The 16069-nt window shown below is 37.4% G+C and overlaps 1 protein-coding gene across 2 annotated transcripts in view; it reads left to right on the top strand.

The window, feature by feature from the left end:
• LCBK1 (long-chain base (LCB) kinase 1) overlaps positions 1–16069 on the top strand; it is a 44191-nt gene that overhangs the window by 25923 nt on the left and 2199 nt on the right. For both annotated transcript variants that reach the window (XM_088977257.1, XM_088977258.1), the window contains exon 8: positions 13632–13731. In XM_088977257.1, the coding sequence (XP_088833383.1) occupies positions 13632–13731 (100 nt within the window). The remainder of the gene's footprint in view (positions 1–13631; positions 13732–16069) is intronic.

Genomic DNA, 16069 nt, shown 5'->3' with positions numbered 1-16069 from the left:
AGATCCCAACTCAAATAGCTGAAAGAATTGAGAAGGTACAGAGGGATTGCTTATGGGAGGGTGTGGGGAAATAAATTTCATTTTGTGAAATGGGACAAGGTCTGTAAACCTAAGGAGAAGGGAGAATTGAGGCTTAGAAAAGTGAGAGTTTTTAACAGGGCATCGATGGGAAAGTGGTTACGGGGAGATGAAGAATCATTGTGGAGGGTGGTGGTGGGGAAGTATGGGATGGTAAGGTTTGGTTGGGAACCTAGAGAGGTGAGGTCTTTATATGGGGTGAGTGTGTAGAAAGGGATTATGAGATTTAATAGGGAGTTCAGAAGTCTAACAAGTTTTTTCAGTAGGTGGCTCATGAATTAGGTGTTGGGAGGATGGTTGGTGCGGGATAGGCAAGCTGAATGAGTTATTCCCAAGATTGTATATGTTGGTTGAGGCTGAAGTTACTATTAGCTGCTGTTGTGAAAGAAGGGAAGAACTTAAAATTTTATCTAATAAAAATAGGGGTTCAGCCCCTATAATTTTTGAATTCTCTTCTTTCTTTTTATTGTCATGAATATGTTGATTTTCTATACTTTAACATGAAGTTTATACTTTTGTTTTGAAAATTATGGATAGTTATTAAGGAAATATGGTTATGGGACCTAGGGAACTACCCTCAGATATATGCTTTTTACTTAAAAAAAATCCATCACCTAGGTGATCGCCTTGATAACTAGGTGACAAGGCGCCCCCTATCGTCTAGCCTCGCCTTGGTGCCTTGAAAACTATGCCCTGAACTTTTGTTATGAGTATTTTATCCATCAAGAAAAAGCAATAAGTCATTCAGTTCAGTCACTCTAGCTATTTTGCAAATGGATCCTTGGACTAAGATGTGATTTAAACCAATAAAATTAGCAGAATATTTTAGATTAAAGCTAAAGAAAGTAAGGAAGAAGAAGAAGACAACAAGAAGAAGAAGGAAGATTGGAGAAGAAAGGAGAAAGAAAGGAGTTCGATAATCTCCTCTTTCCCCCACTAATCTTTTTTATAAACTTACTTAAGTTACGTAATTTACAAGATTGCCCTTAAGTAGGCATCCACATCAGCATTATACTTAGAAAACATAAACAAGGGCTAAAGGCCCATAAAGAACAGGCACAATAAGAAAACATAACAAGAAAGAACTAATAAGAAAGATACTAATGGGCTAGGGCCCATTCAGCCCAATCTCTCTACACTCCCCCTCAAGCTGAGCATAGATATCCATCATTCCCAACTTGCTTATATAGTGAACCAACTTTCCTTTAGGAACACCTTTTGTCAAAACATCAGCCAACTGTTCTTCAGAAGCAACAAATGGTAGACAAACTTCTCCTGAGGCAATTCTCTCATATAAAATGCCTGTCAACTTCAATGTGCTTAGTTCTATCATGTTGAACAAGATTATGTGCAATGTTGATAGCAGCCTGGTTGTCACAGTATAACATCATTGGCTTCTCACAGTCTATACCCAATTCATCTAAAAGTGATCTCAACCACAAAGTTCAGAAACTCCATGTGCCATTGCCCTGTACTCCACTTCAGCTAAGGATCTTGCCACTACAGACTGCTTCTTACTCCTCCATGATACAATGTTCCTTGCTACCATAGCATAGTAACCTGAAGTGGACCTCCTATCATCAATACATCCGGTCCAGTCAACATCAGTGTATGCTTCCAGCTTCATGTGTCCATGCTTAGCAAACAAGATACATTTCCCTAGAGTCCCTTTTAGATAGCACATAACTCTCTCAGAAGTTGCTAAATGTGTATCTCTAGGAGAATGCATAAACTGGCTGATTACACTAACTGCATAGGAAATATCTGGCTGAGTTATGCAAAGGTATAATAACTTCCCGACCAGTCTTTGGAACACTCCCTTATCAGGCAATGGTTCACTTTCAATAGCTGACAACTTATGATTTAAGTCTATAGGAGTAGAAGCAGGTTGAGCCCCCAGTTTGCCAGTCTCTACAAGGAGATCAACACATACTTCCGTTGAGAAATGAAAATACCATCCTTAGATCTGACAACTTCAATTCTCAAGAAATATATGAGTTCTCCCAAGTCCTTAATTTCAAACTCAGTGTCAAGAAAGCTTTTGAGATGAACAACTTCTTGAGTATCATTACTAGTAACCACAATATCATCAACATAAACAATCAGAAGGGTCACTAAGGAATCTCTCCTCTTAACAAACAAAGTATGATCCAACTGAGTCTGTGTGTACCCAAAAGCAACAAGAGCAGCCCAAAATCTGTCAAACCAGGCTCTAGGAGATTGCTTAAGGCCATAAAGAGACTTCTTCAGTTTACAGACCTTTCCTTGCATCTCCTTCCCATACACCCTTGGAGGTAAAGACATATAGACTTCTTCATGTAGGTCCCCATTCAAAAAAGCATTATTTACATCAAACTAATGAAGAGGCCAATCAAAAGCAGTAGTTAAAGATAGCAAAACTCGAATTGAAGTCATCTTGGCTATTGAGGCAAAAGTTTCTAAATAGTCAATACCATACATCTGAGTATATCCTTTAACAACCAAACAGGCCTTATATCTCTCAACAGTACCATCAGAATGATACTTAATAGTGAACACTTGCTTACAGCCAACCAATTTCTTTTCCTCAAGCAAATCCACAATTTCCCAAGTATTGTTCTTATGCAAAGCATCTAGTTCAGTCATCATAGCATCCCTCCGTTCTGGTTTGGACAAGGCATTTGGGATAAATCCAGGAGTCACATGTGTGGAAGCAGAGGCAAGGAATGAATAGTAGGAAGGGGAAAGAAGGTTGTAGGATAGGTGTTTGGAAATGCAATGAGCTATACATTTCCGTTTGCCTTTGTGAAGGGCAATAGGGAGATCAAGGTCAGGGAAGGTATTCGAATTGGTAGAAGAGGGCTGACCTGTTACCTCAGTAGTGATGGGAGGAGCAAGAGGCACATCTAAAGGCGTGGAAACAACATGCATGTCTTTGAGTCTTTGTCTCTGATACCACCTCTGGATAATAGGATGGGAAGGAAAAGTAGGGGGATGAGCAGGAGGAGGAGGGGGAGTAGGGATAGATGACTCGATTGGAGAAGTCTTTATAGAAGATTCAATGGGAATTGGAAGAGGAACAAATGATGACAATGCAAACAACTCCTTTGGATGCTCCCCCTCAAGAGAAGTACCAACAAAAGGAACAAACTTTGCAAATGTGACATCTCTAGAAACAAAGCGAGTGCCACGAACCGGATTAAAACAACAGTACCCCTTCTATGTGGAGGCATATCCCAAAAAGACACTTGTGTGCTTTAGACTAAAACTTATGTCTTTGATGACTGTGAACATGAACATAGCAAGTGCACCCAAACACCCTAAAAGGAAGAGAGAATAGATCCTTATTTGGGAAAAGCAAGCTAAAGGGAGTTTTAAACCCCAGAACCCGAGAAGGCATTCGGTTTATCAAGTATGTAGCTGTAAGGATAGCATCACCTCAAAACTTAATAGGAACATGAGAAGCAAAAAAGAGGCTCCTTACAACCTCAACCACATGTCTGTTCTTCCTTTTCGTCACTCCATTTTGTTGAGGAGTGTAGGAACAGGAACTCTAATGAATAACTCCGAAGGTATCAAAGTAGGAGGAAATACTCTTCTCAAAATATTCCTTTGCATTATCAGATTGGAATATTTTGATCCGAGTGTTAAACTGGGTAAGTATAAGTTCATGAAATTGTTGTACAATAATTGGTACTTTGTTCCAGGATTTCATAAGATAAATCTAGGTGCAACGAGAGAAATCATCAACAAAAAGAATGAAATATTTGTAACCCCCCATAGCAGGTAAATGGTATGGTTCCCACACATCAGAGTGCACAATATTGAAAGGAGAAACAAATATTTTATTATTTATTGAAAAAGATTGTTTACAATGTTTTGCAAGTTCACATGACTCACAATGAAGATTCAATAGGGATATTCCTTTAAACATTTCTGGAAACAAATGACTCAAAGCTGAAAAAGACAAATGACCAAATTTGAAATGACATATCATGACTATTAATTGACTCTGATAAAACAGACTCCAAAGCTACTTGGCTAGGTAATCCAAGACTTTGATCAGAGACATCCAACAAGTATATCCCATTTGCCTCATGTTCACTCCCAATCGTCCTCTGAAACTTCAGGTCCTGAAAAACACAATAAGTAGGAAAGAAGGTTATGCTACAGTTCATTGATTTTGTTAAACTACTAACAGATAAAAGGTTAGTGCTAAGTTTGAGAACATGAAGGACAGAGGATAATACAAGTGAGTCAGAGGCTTTAATATTCTCCTTGCTAGGGATGGGAGCAAGAGACCCATCAGCAAGAGAAATCTTCTCTCTACCCGAGAGAAACTGGTATGAACAAAAACGGTTAGGTATGCTAGTCATATGGTCTGATGCACCAGAATCTATGATCCAAGGAATTCTACGATTACCTGAGGCTGTAGCATGATTTGCAGAAGCACAAATACCTGAATGGGAAAAAGCGGATGAAGAGGGGGTGCCTGAGGAGGAAGATGCAACAGTAGACTCCAAGTGGTTTATCAACTTCCCATATCTCTCAAATTCTGCCTTTACTGTTGCTAGTTGTTCCACAACAGATTTTTCTTCACATTCAGATACTGTAGCAACATTTGCATTCTTGGACTTTCCAGACTGACCACCCTTCTTAAAGTTGTTCCGAAACCTCTCAGGAAGAAGATCTGGATGAAGCTTCCAACAAGAATCCTTAGTATGTTTTGGCTTCTTGCAGTATTCACATATCACCTCATTTTTTTTTCATTTAGCCCCTTTGGTTTTATTCCAGCATGTGCAAAATGTTTTGGAGGAGGTGGGGTCTGTAGCTGTACCTGTCGCCTGCTCTCTTCACTGCTCACCATAGAGTATGCCTGAGCAAGTGACACTTCATCCTTCGCTAGGATATTCTGCCTTGTAATATCAAATTTAGGATTGAGTCCTGTAAGGAACTCAAACACCCTGTTTCTTTCCACAAATTTTCTGAATGTTTCTACATCTTTGGTGCTTTCCCATACAAAAGTTTCCATAACATCTATCTCCTTCCATAGTGACTTCAACATCGAATAGTAGACAGCCACACTCTTCTCCCCCTATTTTAAAATTTTCACATCATTCTTCAGTTTGTAGGCCCTTGCAACATTTAATTTATGAGAGAGTGTCTCTGTCACACTATCCCAAATCTCCTTGGGTGAAGTCATCCACAGATAGTGTTGACTTATGTGGGGCTGCATAGAATTTACCGACCACTCAATAACTGTGTAGTTATCCTGCATCCATTTCTCATATGTAGGATCAGTCTCATCCGACATCACCTTACTACCCGTTTGAAACCCTAGTTTACCTCTACTACAGACATGGATCTTAATAGATTGTGCCCAAGTAAGGTAATTTGTTCCATCAAGTTTAATTGTAGTCACTCCTATCAGAATGGAATCTATGGGACCAACCCCCGACATCGGGATCTGCTTCACCTCACTTCTAGATTGCTCCATCAATCAAACGAAAATCAAAAAGCAATGTTTTCAACCTTTATAAACCTAACTAAGGTCAGTCAAGCACTCAAAAGTCCCAAAACTAGGGTTTCACTGTACCTGGCCTTCGGGGAGAAAGAGAGAAGAGGTAGCCACTCAAACCAGAGCTATCCAAACCACTTCCAACTGCAACCGCTCACTTTTGGAGATAAAAAGGAACCCTCCAAGCCTTGAGCACCACACCCAAATAGCTTCTTCAACTTATAACTGGAAATTCTCTAGTCAGCTAGGGTTTTGGGAAAAAATCTACAGTCTTACTTTCTTGGTAATCTTCAACCAGATTCTGACTCTCCAAACCCTCTACCAACTAAGCACACAAGATCTCTAAATAATCAGCAAAAAAAACCAATAAAATTAGAAAAAAAGAAAAAAAAGGGGAAAAGCAGGGAGACCTTCTCTGATACCAAGATGTGATTCAAACCAATAAAATTAGCAGAATATTTTAGATTAAAGCAAAAGAAAGTAAGGAAGAAGAAGAAGACAACAAGAAGAAGGAAGATTGGAGAAGAAAGGAGGAGTTTGATAATCTCCTCTTTCCCCCACTACTCTTTTAACAAACTTACTTAAGTTACATAATTTACAAGATTGCCCTTAAGTAGGTATCCACATCAGCCCTATACTTAGAACACATAAACAAGAGATAAAGGCCCATAAAGAACAGGCCCAATAAGAAAACATAACAAGAAAGAACTAATAAGAAAGACACTAATGGGCTAGGGCCCATTCGGCCCAGTCTCTCTACAGACTCTTTTCCAATGAATTCTAAGGTATTGAAGTTAATTTTGATCCATTTGCTTCTTTAAGGCCCTTACAGAACCAGTTGACCTCTCTGGTTTGTCAATTCCTGTTAAAGAAGTCTGGTGTCAGCCTATCCCTCCAAGGGTTGGGAGTTTTTGTTGGGATGCTTTTTTGGAAAGAATCAACACAGGTGATTTGCTTCAAAGAAAGAGACCCAATAGGTGTTTATCTCCTCATTGGTCTGTTCTCTGTAAGGCTGAGGGTGAATCTGGTTAGTGGTTACCACTTATTAATTTCCTGCCAATTTGCAAAATGTATTTGGAATGGTTTACTTTGTTTGGGTGCAGATGGAATCCCCCTCTAAATGTGCAAAGCTTATTTACCTCTTCTTCCTTCAGCTGGCCAATGAAAAGAGGAAGGATCATGTGCATATGTGTTAGGGCTGCTGTATGTTGGTTTATTTGGGTGGAAAGAACTGAAGAATATTTTCTGACAAGAAGAGAGGCTTAGAAAGTGTGATGGAAGTGATTGACATAAGGGTAATGTATTGGCTGAAATCATTGGAGTTGTTTGCAGACTTCTCAGTGGATGATCTGCTAAGAAACTGGAAGGAAATTGTGAAGTCAGTCTCAACTAAGATGACTTCAAGTCCCATATGGAATCCTCCCCCTCATGGCTTCATCAAGCTGAATTTCAACGGTAGCAGTTTGGGAAATCCAGGACCTTTCGTCATTGGGGCATATCTAAGGAATGAACAAGGGAATATAATAGCCATTTTTCCTGGTTCAATTGGAGTGGGTGGCTCCCTTAGGGCTGAGGTAATGGCAGCCATGGAAGGGGTAAAAAGATCTAGGGACCTGAATATCAATAAGCTGGTCATAGTAGGAGATTCTGAGATAGTAGTGGGCTGGTTAAAGGAAGACAAGATTGGGCTTTGGAACTACAACAATGAGAAGAGAAAGTTTAAGTGGTTGACAAAGGACATTGATATAAAATGTATTTGGGTAAAGAGAAGTGCTAATTTCCTCACCGACGGACTAGCTAGGCAAGGGGTGCATAAGGATTCTTTTTCTGAGCTCATTTGTAACTGTTTTTTTCTCTTTCCTTTAACCTCTTATATTAATGGAATGCTTCCTGTTATTGATAAAGAAAAATTCTTGATCCAACTTCTGTCAGGGTAGCTTGTTGGGTACTACTAAGAACTTGTTTAAAGGAACTTATCCATGTCCATGGCGAGAGATCTATTGAAATGACCAAAACATATTGAAATTTATGCAAAAGTTTGGAGGTTTGACTTAAACTTCAACTAGCTTAAAGACCCCTGCCACTCCTGAAGGCCCTGGATTCACTAGGCTACTATCATCAAAATTAAGCTTAATGATGCCTCTCTCTGGTGGTAGTGGTAATCATCTTTTTTTGAATCACAATCTTTTTGGACGAGGTTCCAATCACTACCCCCACTTTCTAGTAATATCATCTATTGAGAAACATGAAAAGGCATCTAATGGTTTGATCCAATGACTCTTCCTAACTGTGATATACTCAATTATTGCCTTCCTCTCCTAAAACATTCTTGCATTCCTCTCTCCTCCCAAATTGTCCAAATGGCTGCTGCCCTAATGCATCTTTACATAATTCTTCTCCTTTGCATTGGCCAGGTGAATGTTGATGAGGAGAATAGGTTTAGCCATTCTTGACAGAAGAATCCACCTGTACCCAAATATAGAGAAAAACCATTCCTAAATACAAGTAAGAAATGGATAGGAGATTAGTAAATGATACCGAAGTTTCACCACAAGATTTACAAAGAATACATCAATTAGGAGATAAACACCAGTTATGCCTCCGTTTTGAAAGAGCATCAAGTGTATTATTTTCTCCTGAAAAACCTCTTAATAAGAAGCATCACTTTTAGGAGGGATAGGAGTGATGAGTGATCCAAATCTCTTTTCTCACTTTACAGGAAAGGGCTGCAAAAGGGAGGGAGATAGAATAGTACCTTGAAAAAGGAAGCATAAAAGAAGCAACCCATGGAATTAGGAATGCAAATATGATTGGACCTAAGAACATCCCCTACAAAAATTGCAATAAATTTATACATTGGAAAGTTATAAATCTTGAAGGTCCCTTCTGAAACCCAAATCCCAATCAAACTCATTATGTAAAGATGAGAGGACAACAAATTTTGAAATAGGTTCCCTTTTGAGAGAAGAAAGCTAAAACAAGGTTGGACACCAATCTTTTAGAGGAGATTCTCCTACCCTTAAATGTTCCTAAAATCCGACTTTATTACTAGAAAAATATAATACCTAACTCAATCAAGAAAGACTGGGAGAATACTATGGATCACCTTCTAAGTTCAAAGGAGACGCCCATGTAGCTTTAGAAAATAAGCCAGCATCCCATCCATTGTCAATCAACCTATTTATGTTTACCGCCACTTTATGCCATAGCTTTTCTTTGTCAATAGGAAGTCCCCACCCTTTAATTGACTGTAACCTAATTACTCTTAAGATTAGTCTAGTAAAGGTATCAGCTATAATTGTAAAAAGCAAAGGAGATAATGGATCCCCTTGTCTTAGCCTCCTACTATCTAGAACCTAGAAGGAAATCTTTGACTACCCCATAGTAGCAACAAGTTTGTAGTCATCCAAAAATCCACTTACACCATATTTCCCTAAATCCACATCCCCTTATTACTTCTATTAGAAAGGACCGGTCCACAAGATCATAGACTTTTTAATCTCTAATTTGCATACAGAACCCTTTCTTCATGTCCTTTTTAGTTACGACACACACTCATTAGTAATAGGAATCTGATTAGTTATTTGTCTGTCTTGCACAAAAGCTCCTTGACAATGTGTAGTAATGAAGGGGAGAACCATTTTTGAGCCTCAGAGACATAACTTTAGCAATAATTTTATACAAGCTAGTCACTAGGCTAATAAACCTGAACTCGTTAGGATTAATGGCTTCAGGTTTCTTAGGTATCAAGATTACAAAAGCAGCACCTATTCCTGGATTTATTATTCCTCTATCAAAGAATTCATTGGACACCTACATTAATTTATTCTTCAAAGTATATTTCTTTTGATCAGCAGAAAAAGAGTTTTATTAATTAAAGTATAGGAGTTAAAAGAGCTTGGGTGTAAATTCCTCCCTGAAACAACAAAAGATTACAGATTTGCCCAAAACATTTGCTGTCTCACAACCCCTTGATTGGCCAAAGAATTTTCCATTCCATTTGCTGTTCTTCTTACCCACTTAAATGTAACATTTAGCTCCCTTGTTAGGCTTACAGTCTCCCTGAATTTATACTGGAATACCCAAGGGATCTGGGAACTGTGCTTGGTCCATGAGATGACTACTTGGGAATTCCTTTCCACCTCTAGATTGTGGAGGCCCAGTTATTTCGCAAATCTTAACCCCTGCAGTAGACTAACCAGTTCAGCTGTCAAAGCATCACCATGCTGCAAGGGTGCTGAATATAAGGCCACCACTCTACCTTCTATCATCTATGAAGACACCCCTACCTTAGCCAATCCCCTATTGCCAATAAAGCTTCCTTTAAAGTTGAGTTTTATAAAATTGGGGTCCAGGGGCTTCCAGTCCATCACTATCCTTTCCTTGTCTATAGCCAATAGTGTCACCTCTTTCCAGTCCATCACTATCCTTTTCTCCCAATGTGAAACTTTAAGTTCAGCTTAACTAAATCAATGATTTCTGCCTGAGTCTTACTCTTATCATTGAGAATTCTCCCATTTCTTTCTTCCAAAATAGTTCAAACTATAGCTACTCTCATTGCTTTCCAAAGTAATCTTCCTGTTTTTGTTGGCTGTCTCAAGAAATGAGGATCAAAAAGGCCCGCCACATCCTGAAGAGGAGTCCATCTGCACCCAAATAGAAAACAAAGCTGCTCCCAAATATAATGTACACAGGAACAGAAAGTAAATATATGGGAAATTGTTTCGCCACTATTCAAGCAGAGAGAACACATGTGAGAGGATAGGCATTTATTTGGCCTTCTTTTCTGCAGCACATCACAATTGTTGATCTTTCCAAGAAAGATCTCCCAACAATGGGCCTGAATTTTAGGAGGGATAAGCTTGCTCCAATTTCTTTCACCAGGAAGTTCACCCCCAATGCAGTAGGTTGTGTTAAGAAATTGAATGCCACTATGAACCCATCTGGACCCTAAGTCTTTGCCCTATTTGTGGAAAAAGTAGCTTTCTTTTTTTCCTCCAACTTAAACCTCTTCTCTAACTTCTCATTAAACTCCCCATCCAAAGTAGGTCATCCATTCCTTCCACCATACATCTATTATTCAGAGGCCATTTATAAATAGATTTTAAAATGATCCAATAAGTCATGATCTATTTCCTCTTTTTGAGTAATCACTTCTCCACCCATTTCCAATCTTGACAGTTCTTTCTTCTCCCATTGGGCCACAACTATGGTTTAAAATGTCCAATAAATTCCCTAACATTTCCACAGCATATTTCCACTTCCCTGGATACCGGCACAAAGTATTATTGGAATCAACATATTCCCCAATGAAAGCTATTGGTGCTATGTGGAGTACAAGAGAGTTATAATATTAGTTGGCAACAATATTTTAAGTATGTGGAATAGCAGTGTTATTGCCCACCTAATGTACATGACTAGTTGATTACCACTTTGATCCAGCTCGAAATTCTTTTCAAACATGAAGTTTGATCTTAGTTTTTATTGTATAATAAATTATTTGGTTGATCTATTAGAATCATTTGCACATTCTATAGGTTTAAATTTTGCTTGAACTCACTCTATCATGTAGTTTCGAGGATCAAGATATAAGGATCTACCTATGCGTGTTTTATCATTACATAAAATATCATTCTATATTTTTTCATATTTCACAATGTTTCCATCATGCCTATAATTTTTACAATGTTTCCGATATTTCTGACATGTTTCCTATATTTGGATAACCTGTATTTCGATCAACATTGGCATCTTTAACCTTGGACACAACAATGCCCAACCCTAACCTAACACAACCCAACTTTCTTGGGTTGGGTTGGGATCAGGTTGGCCCAGTTTCTTCAGTTCATTTTACTCAAATGTTATTATTTCGTAGACTTATGATTAGTTGGCCAAGCTTTACTGATTTTAGCATTATTTTATGTATAAGGAAAAAATATCATATAAATATTTACTGAACAGAAGTAAATGGCAAAATAGGATTCATGTAGCTGACCCCATATAGATGGGATGAGGCTTGGATAGTGATGATGATACACATAAATATGGAGACATGGTGGGTTTAGTTTGGATTATTTTCAAGCTAACCTGGCCCAAGTTGCATACCTAATTCCTACAAAATTAAGAACCCAAAATTACAATAATGCCACTATCATTACTTCAGCTCAAATAAAACAACTTCTAAACTATTTATGCAATTGCTTTGAAATTTTAAGAAAAGACTAACCATGACAGGACACATCAAACTTCTTGACCAGATCACGCAGGAAATATGTAAAATGACAGAAGTACCTCTCTACTGCTCAGAAAATACAAAAAAAAATGGAAAATAGACATCCGAGTATTTGGTTTCTGCATCAGTTTCTTATGCATGTGGAACCAGCTATAGCATCTTATTTAGTAATGAATGTCATTCTTACATCACATCAGCTCTAATCAGTTCCCATAAGCACCAAAAAAAAACTTCCTTTACAACAAATAACAAGGAACCCAATGCATCCGATTCTACCATGTTCTCCAACAATCCATTTGATCACAAGGAACTATGTGCTGTAAAAATTATGAAAAAGCATACTCTGAAGCAGTTGATCTAGGACCAAGAGCATGTATATCTCACCAGATGCTCTGTTATTGCAAAACATAGGAGAAAGGAATACTGATCCAGTCACACTTGTAGCTTTTAAAGTCTACACTTGCAGGCACATGCCCACAGGCCCTTAGTAGTTTAGTTTGTGTTCCAGCCACTTTATTTGCCCTTTTTCTGAAGAATTTATATAAGGAATATTATGGGGGCCACAGATACTGTCTTTCTGTAAGCTAGGATTTTGAGTAACATGCAAACCCAAAGGCATATTACTCATTTTGGATTTAGTGAAAACTTGTTGATTTTTGTTCTGCAACTTGTGCTTGAAGAATAGAGATTCTTCTTTCCTTGGTGGTAAGACTCCACCATTCATCTTGGGTTGGTTAGATGCATTCCAAGTTGGTTTGGGTAGTTTGACTGACTCTACTCATTGTTCTCCCTTCTCTGTCTGGTTTCTTCTTTTCATTGATTCTTCTCTGATACTTGCCTTCTTCCCATTTCTGTGAAATCACCATATTCCATTTTGAAAGTTCAGCAACTTGATCAGAAAAATGCTTCAGAGTTCATGTGCAATTTAAGACTTTGCCTTGGGTATTGTATCGCATCACTTCCTCATTATGTTCTTGAGTTATCTTCCAAGTTTGGTTGGAATAAACTAAATCTCATGAAGATGAATCAAACACAAGAGGATTCAAATTCCAAAATCCTTGTTAAGCAATAGATTATTTAAAAGATGTAAACCTTGAACTTTTTGGATTTTTCAAAACATATAAAAATCATGAAGTCAATCTGAACACCCTGGTACCAATTAATTAAAATTAATAGTTCTATCAAAAGCTCTGTGTGTGTAAGCAAAGATCACTTACTTTGCATGTACTGAGACCGTACAGGTGCTGGCATCATCTGTACTGTACTGCCTGATGGTTAGGAAAGACTAGGGCTTTGTACAACAACCTTATTCTGTCTTGTATGATCTGTCTGTGCCCTTTGAATAAATTATTGCTTTGATACCTAGTTCAAATTTGATTTAGGGTTACAGTAGAAGAATAAGAATTAAAAAGAAGAAGATAGAATTAGCTGGAGCCCAACTGTTTTACATGTCTAATTATGAAACATTGCAAATGACTAATATACTAATATGGCTTTATTAGATTGCAAAGCACCTAAAATAATATAAAAAACAATAACATATTAACAACATATAAAAATACCAATAATAACATATTAACAACAATTTTATTATAATCCATGCAATAAATGTAATGAATTGATTGTTACCTTAACTTTCTTGTCAATGTACCATTTGGAATGCATAGTTCCTTTATATTTATTCTTCAATATTGAAATTAATTTTGATATTTGAATGTAGTTGTTGCCTTTCTTCAATATTGAAGTTAATTTTAGTGAATCTGCATTTACTTATTGTTGGACATTCTGTTTCTCATCAATGACTGTTGTTTTTGTTGGTTTCAGGGTGGTCTTACAACTACAGATGTTTTTGCTGTCGAGTGGATTCAGTCTGGCGTTATTCACTTTGGGATGACTGTCTCATACTATGGTTTTGTTAGTGATGGTAATTCACTAATTTTTTCTGATAAAGTAATTCACTAATTTTTCCCAATTTCCTTTTTATTAACTATGAACTTTGTTAGTGAGAAAAAAGAACTTATTGAACACAATGGTCCACACCCATGAGGCAGAAAGAATGGGGTATGCTGACACCAAGAAGTCAACATTAATATACAATAGAAAAACTGATGCTGAAATCAGTTTGACTCCATACCACATATGATATTATCTTCCCTGCAAAACATGCTGCTTATTAACATTTCCCTTGTCAGATTGTCAGCCAATGGTTTAGGTCCACCTTGTGCTCCATTTGATTGAGATATTCATTTGGATGCCAAGATTTTTCTTCTCTAATGGGACATCTCTACCTCAAGGACCTTCTGTGGTATCTCAAAACCTACTAATAATTGTGTAAGAGTGTCTCTTTACCTCTACCAGCTTGAAGCCAAATGGATTTATTGGCCTAATACCTAGAATTATAGGTATATCTACTATGAAATTGTGGCCTTTCCTATTGTCCCTAGTAAACACATGTTAGTCTCTCCTCTAAAGCCTTCTACTAACTCTAGGGTTCTTAAGAATACCCATCAAAGTTGAACTTAAGCAAATTGTGATGGAGGTGCTGCCCCAGTTTTGAATGATACATTGACTATTGATTAGCAACTAACCAAGATTTTAGATACTCCACACTACCGTTCGGTTTGCATTTCACTGTATACACCCACTTGCAACCAGCAGCATGCCTCCCAAGGGGAAGAGAGGTAAGATCCCAAGTGTGATTAATATGAAACTGTGAATTTTTTCTTCCATTTCTTTTCATCAACCAGGAATGCAGTGCCTCTTGAGTGGAGTTAAGAATAGACACTGATGATAATAATGAAATAAGCTGGCAATAAGGAGAAAGATGATCTAAAGAAACAAAGTGGGATATAAGATGTGCATTGCAGGAGCTCTTATCTTTATGTAGCACAATAGGAAGTTCTAAATTTGATGGTAACACTGGATTTGTCAATAGAAAAGATGAATTTAGTGGATCCGGAGTAGATGCAGAAGTCTTCCAACATGTGCACACTTTTTCAATAAGTGATTTTGTAATAAACAGTGAAATTGAAACACCTAGAGCAATATCTGAATCAATTGGAAGTAGTAATGGCATTTGAAGAAAGTTTAAGGAGTCATGAGAACTTTAAAGTTGAAAAGAGGGGGTGGATTAAGAGAATGTATCTCAAGACAAACAATTGATTTCCACAAAGTAGGATTATAGTATTTATATCTTTTATGAGTCTGAATAAAAAATAGGCTCACATCAAACCGTTCCCATAGATTTTCCCACCTAATTCTTTGACACCTGATTTTTCCCTATTTCTCTTCCATTTTCTAATGTGCATATCTACCACCACTAATTTATGTTGTGTTGTTAAGCTTTCCCCTAAAATAACATTGTAATCCTTACACATCATTTGTTCTGTTCTAGTAAGGAAAAATATTTTTAACTTATTATTGAAATCCACTTTTAAATGTTATTAAGTGTTCATCCTTGTTTTTGAAAAATGTGTTTAAAATTGTTACATAAAAAGTTACTGCAAATTATAAGATTATATCTCCAATTTCATTCTTCTCTCTAAACCCAAATCCTTCATGCACGATGTCATATCCTACACTTGTCCCCACATGCCCATTTAAGTCTCTTCCTATTAAAATCTTCTCATTTGGATTTTGTTTGATTAATCCTTCTAAGGTTTCCCAAAATCGTCTTTTCATGTTTTCTTCTAAACCACTTGAGGTGCATAAACACTAGTTATGTTGATGATTTCTTCACCTAAAATAAGTTTAATTAAAATCATTTAGCATTTAAAATTCCATTTTTTAGATCATTATCTACTATTATTGCTACTCTTATCCCGTGCACCATAATTTGTAGCCATCAATTTCTTCTATGGCATCAACAAGAGTGAATTGATGGGCAAGGTGCTAACCAGCTGGTTGATAGTCTCCTGCTGGTCGTAGTGGAGACTTGGGATCGGTTCCTGCCTGCACCTGGGTTGGGGGATGGGCTACCCCATTCAAATGAAATAAAAAACAAGAGAGAATTGATGGCTAAATCACTTCACCTATATCACAGCACCACAATCACCACTGTTGCATCATTGACAGGCACAATTCACCATTGTTACTTGTTATTTCCTTTTCTTTATTAAGAAACAACATTAAAGCATTTGCAACCATGAAAGATGTGATAATTCCCTTCTAGAGGTGTCTCTTAAGATTATTCAATGCTAACTGTGGCTTATAAGAGATTAAGAGAAAGAGATCCTCTCTCCTGTTTACTCCATTGCTGGTTA

This window comes from Nelumbo lutea, chromosome 3 (assembly GCF_056320005.1).
Source record: "Nelumbo lutea isolate HS-2025 chromosome 3, American lotus-T2T, whole genome shotgun sequence".
Taxonomy (NCBI): domain Eukaryota; kingdom Viridiplantae; phylum Streptophyta; class Magnoliopsida; order Proteales; family Nelumbonaceae; genus Nelumbo; species Nelumbo lutea.
This window is presented reverse-complemented; position numbering and strand designations above follow the sequence as displayed.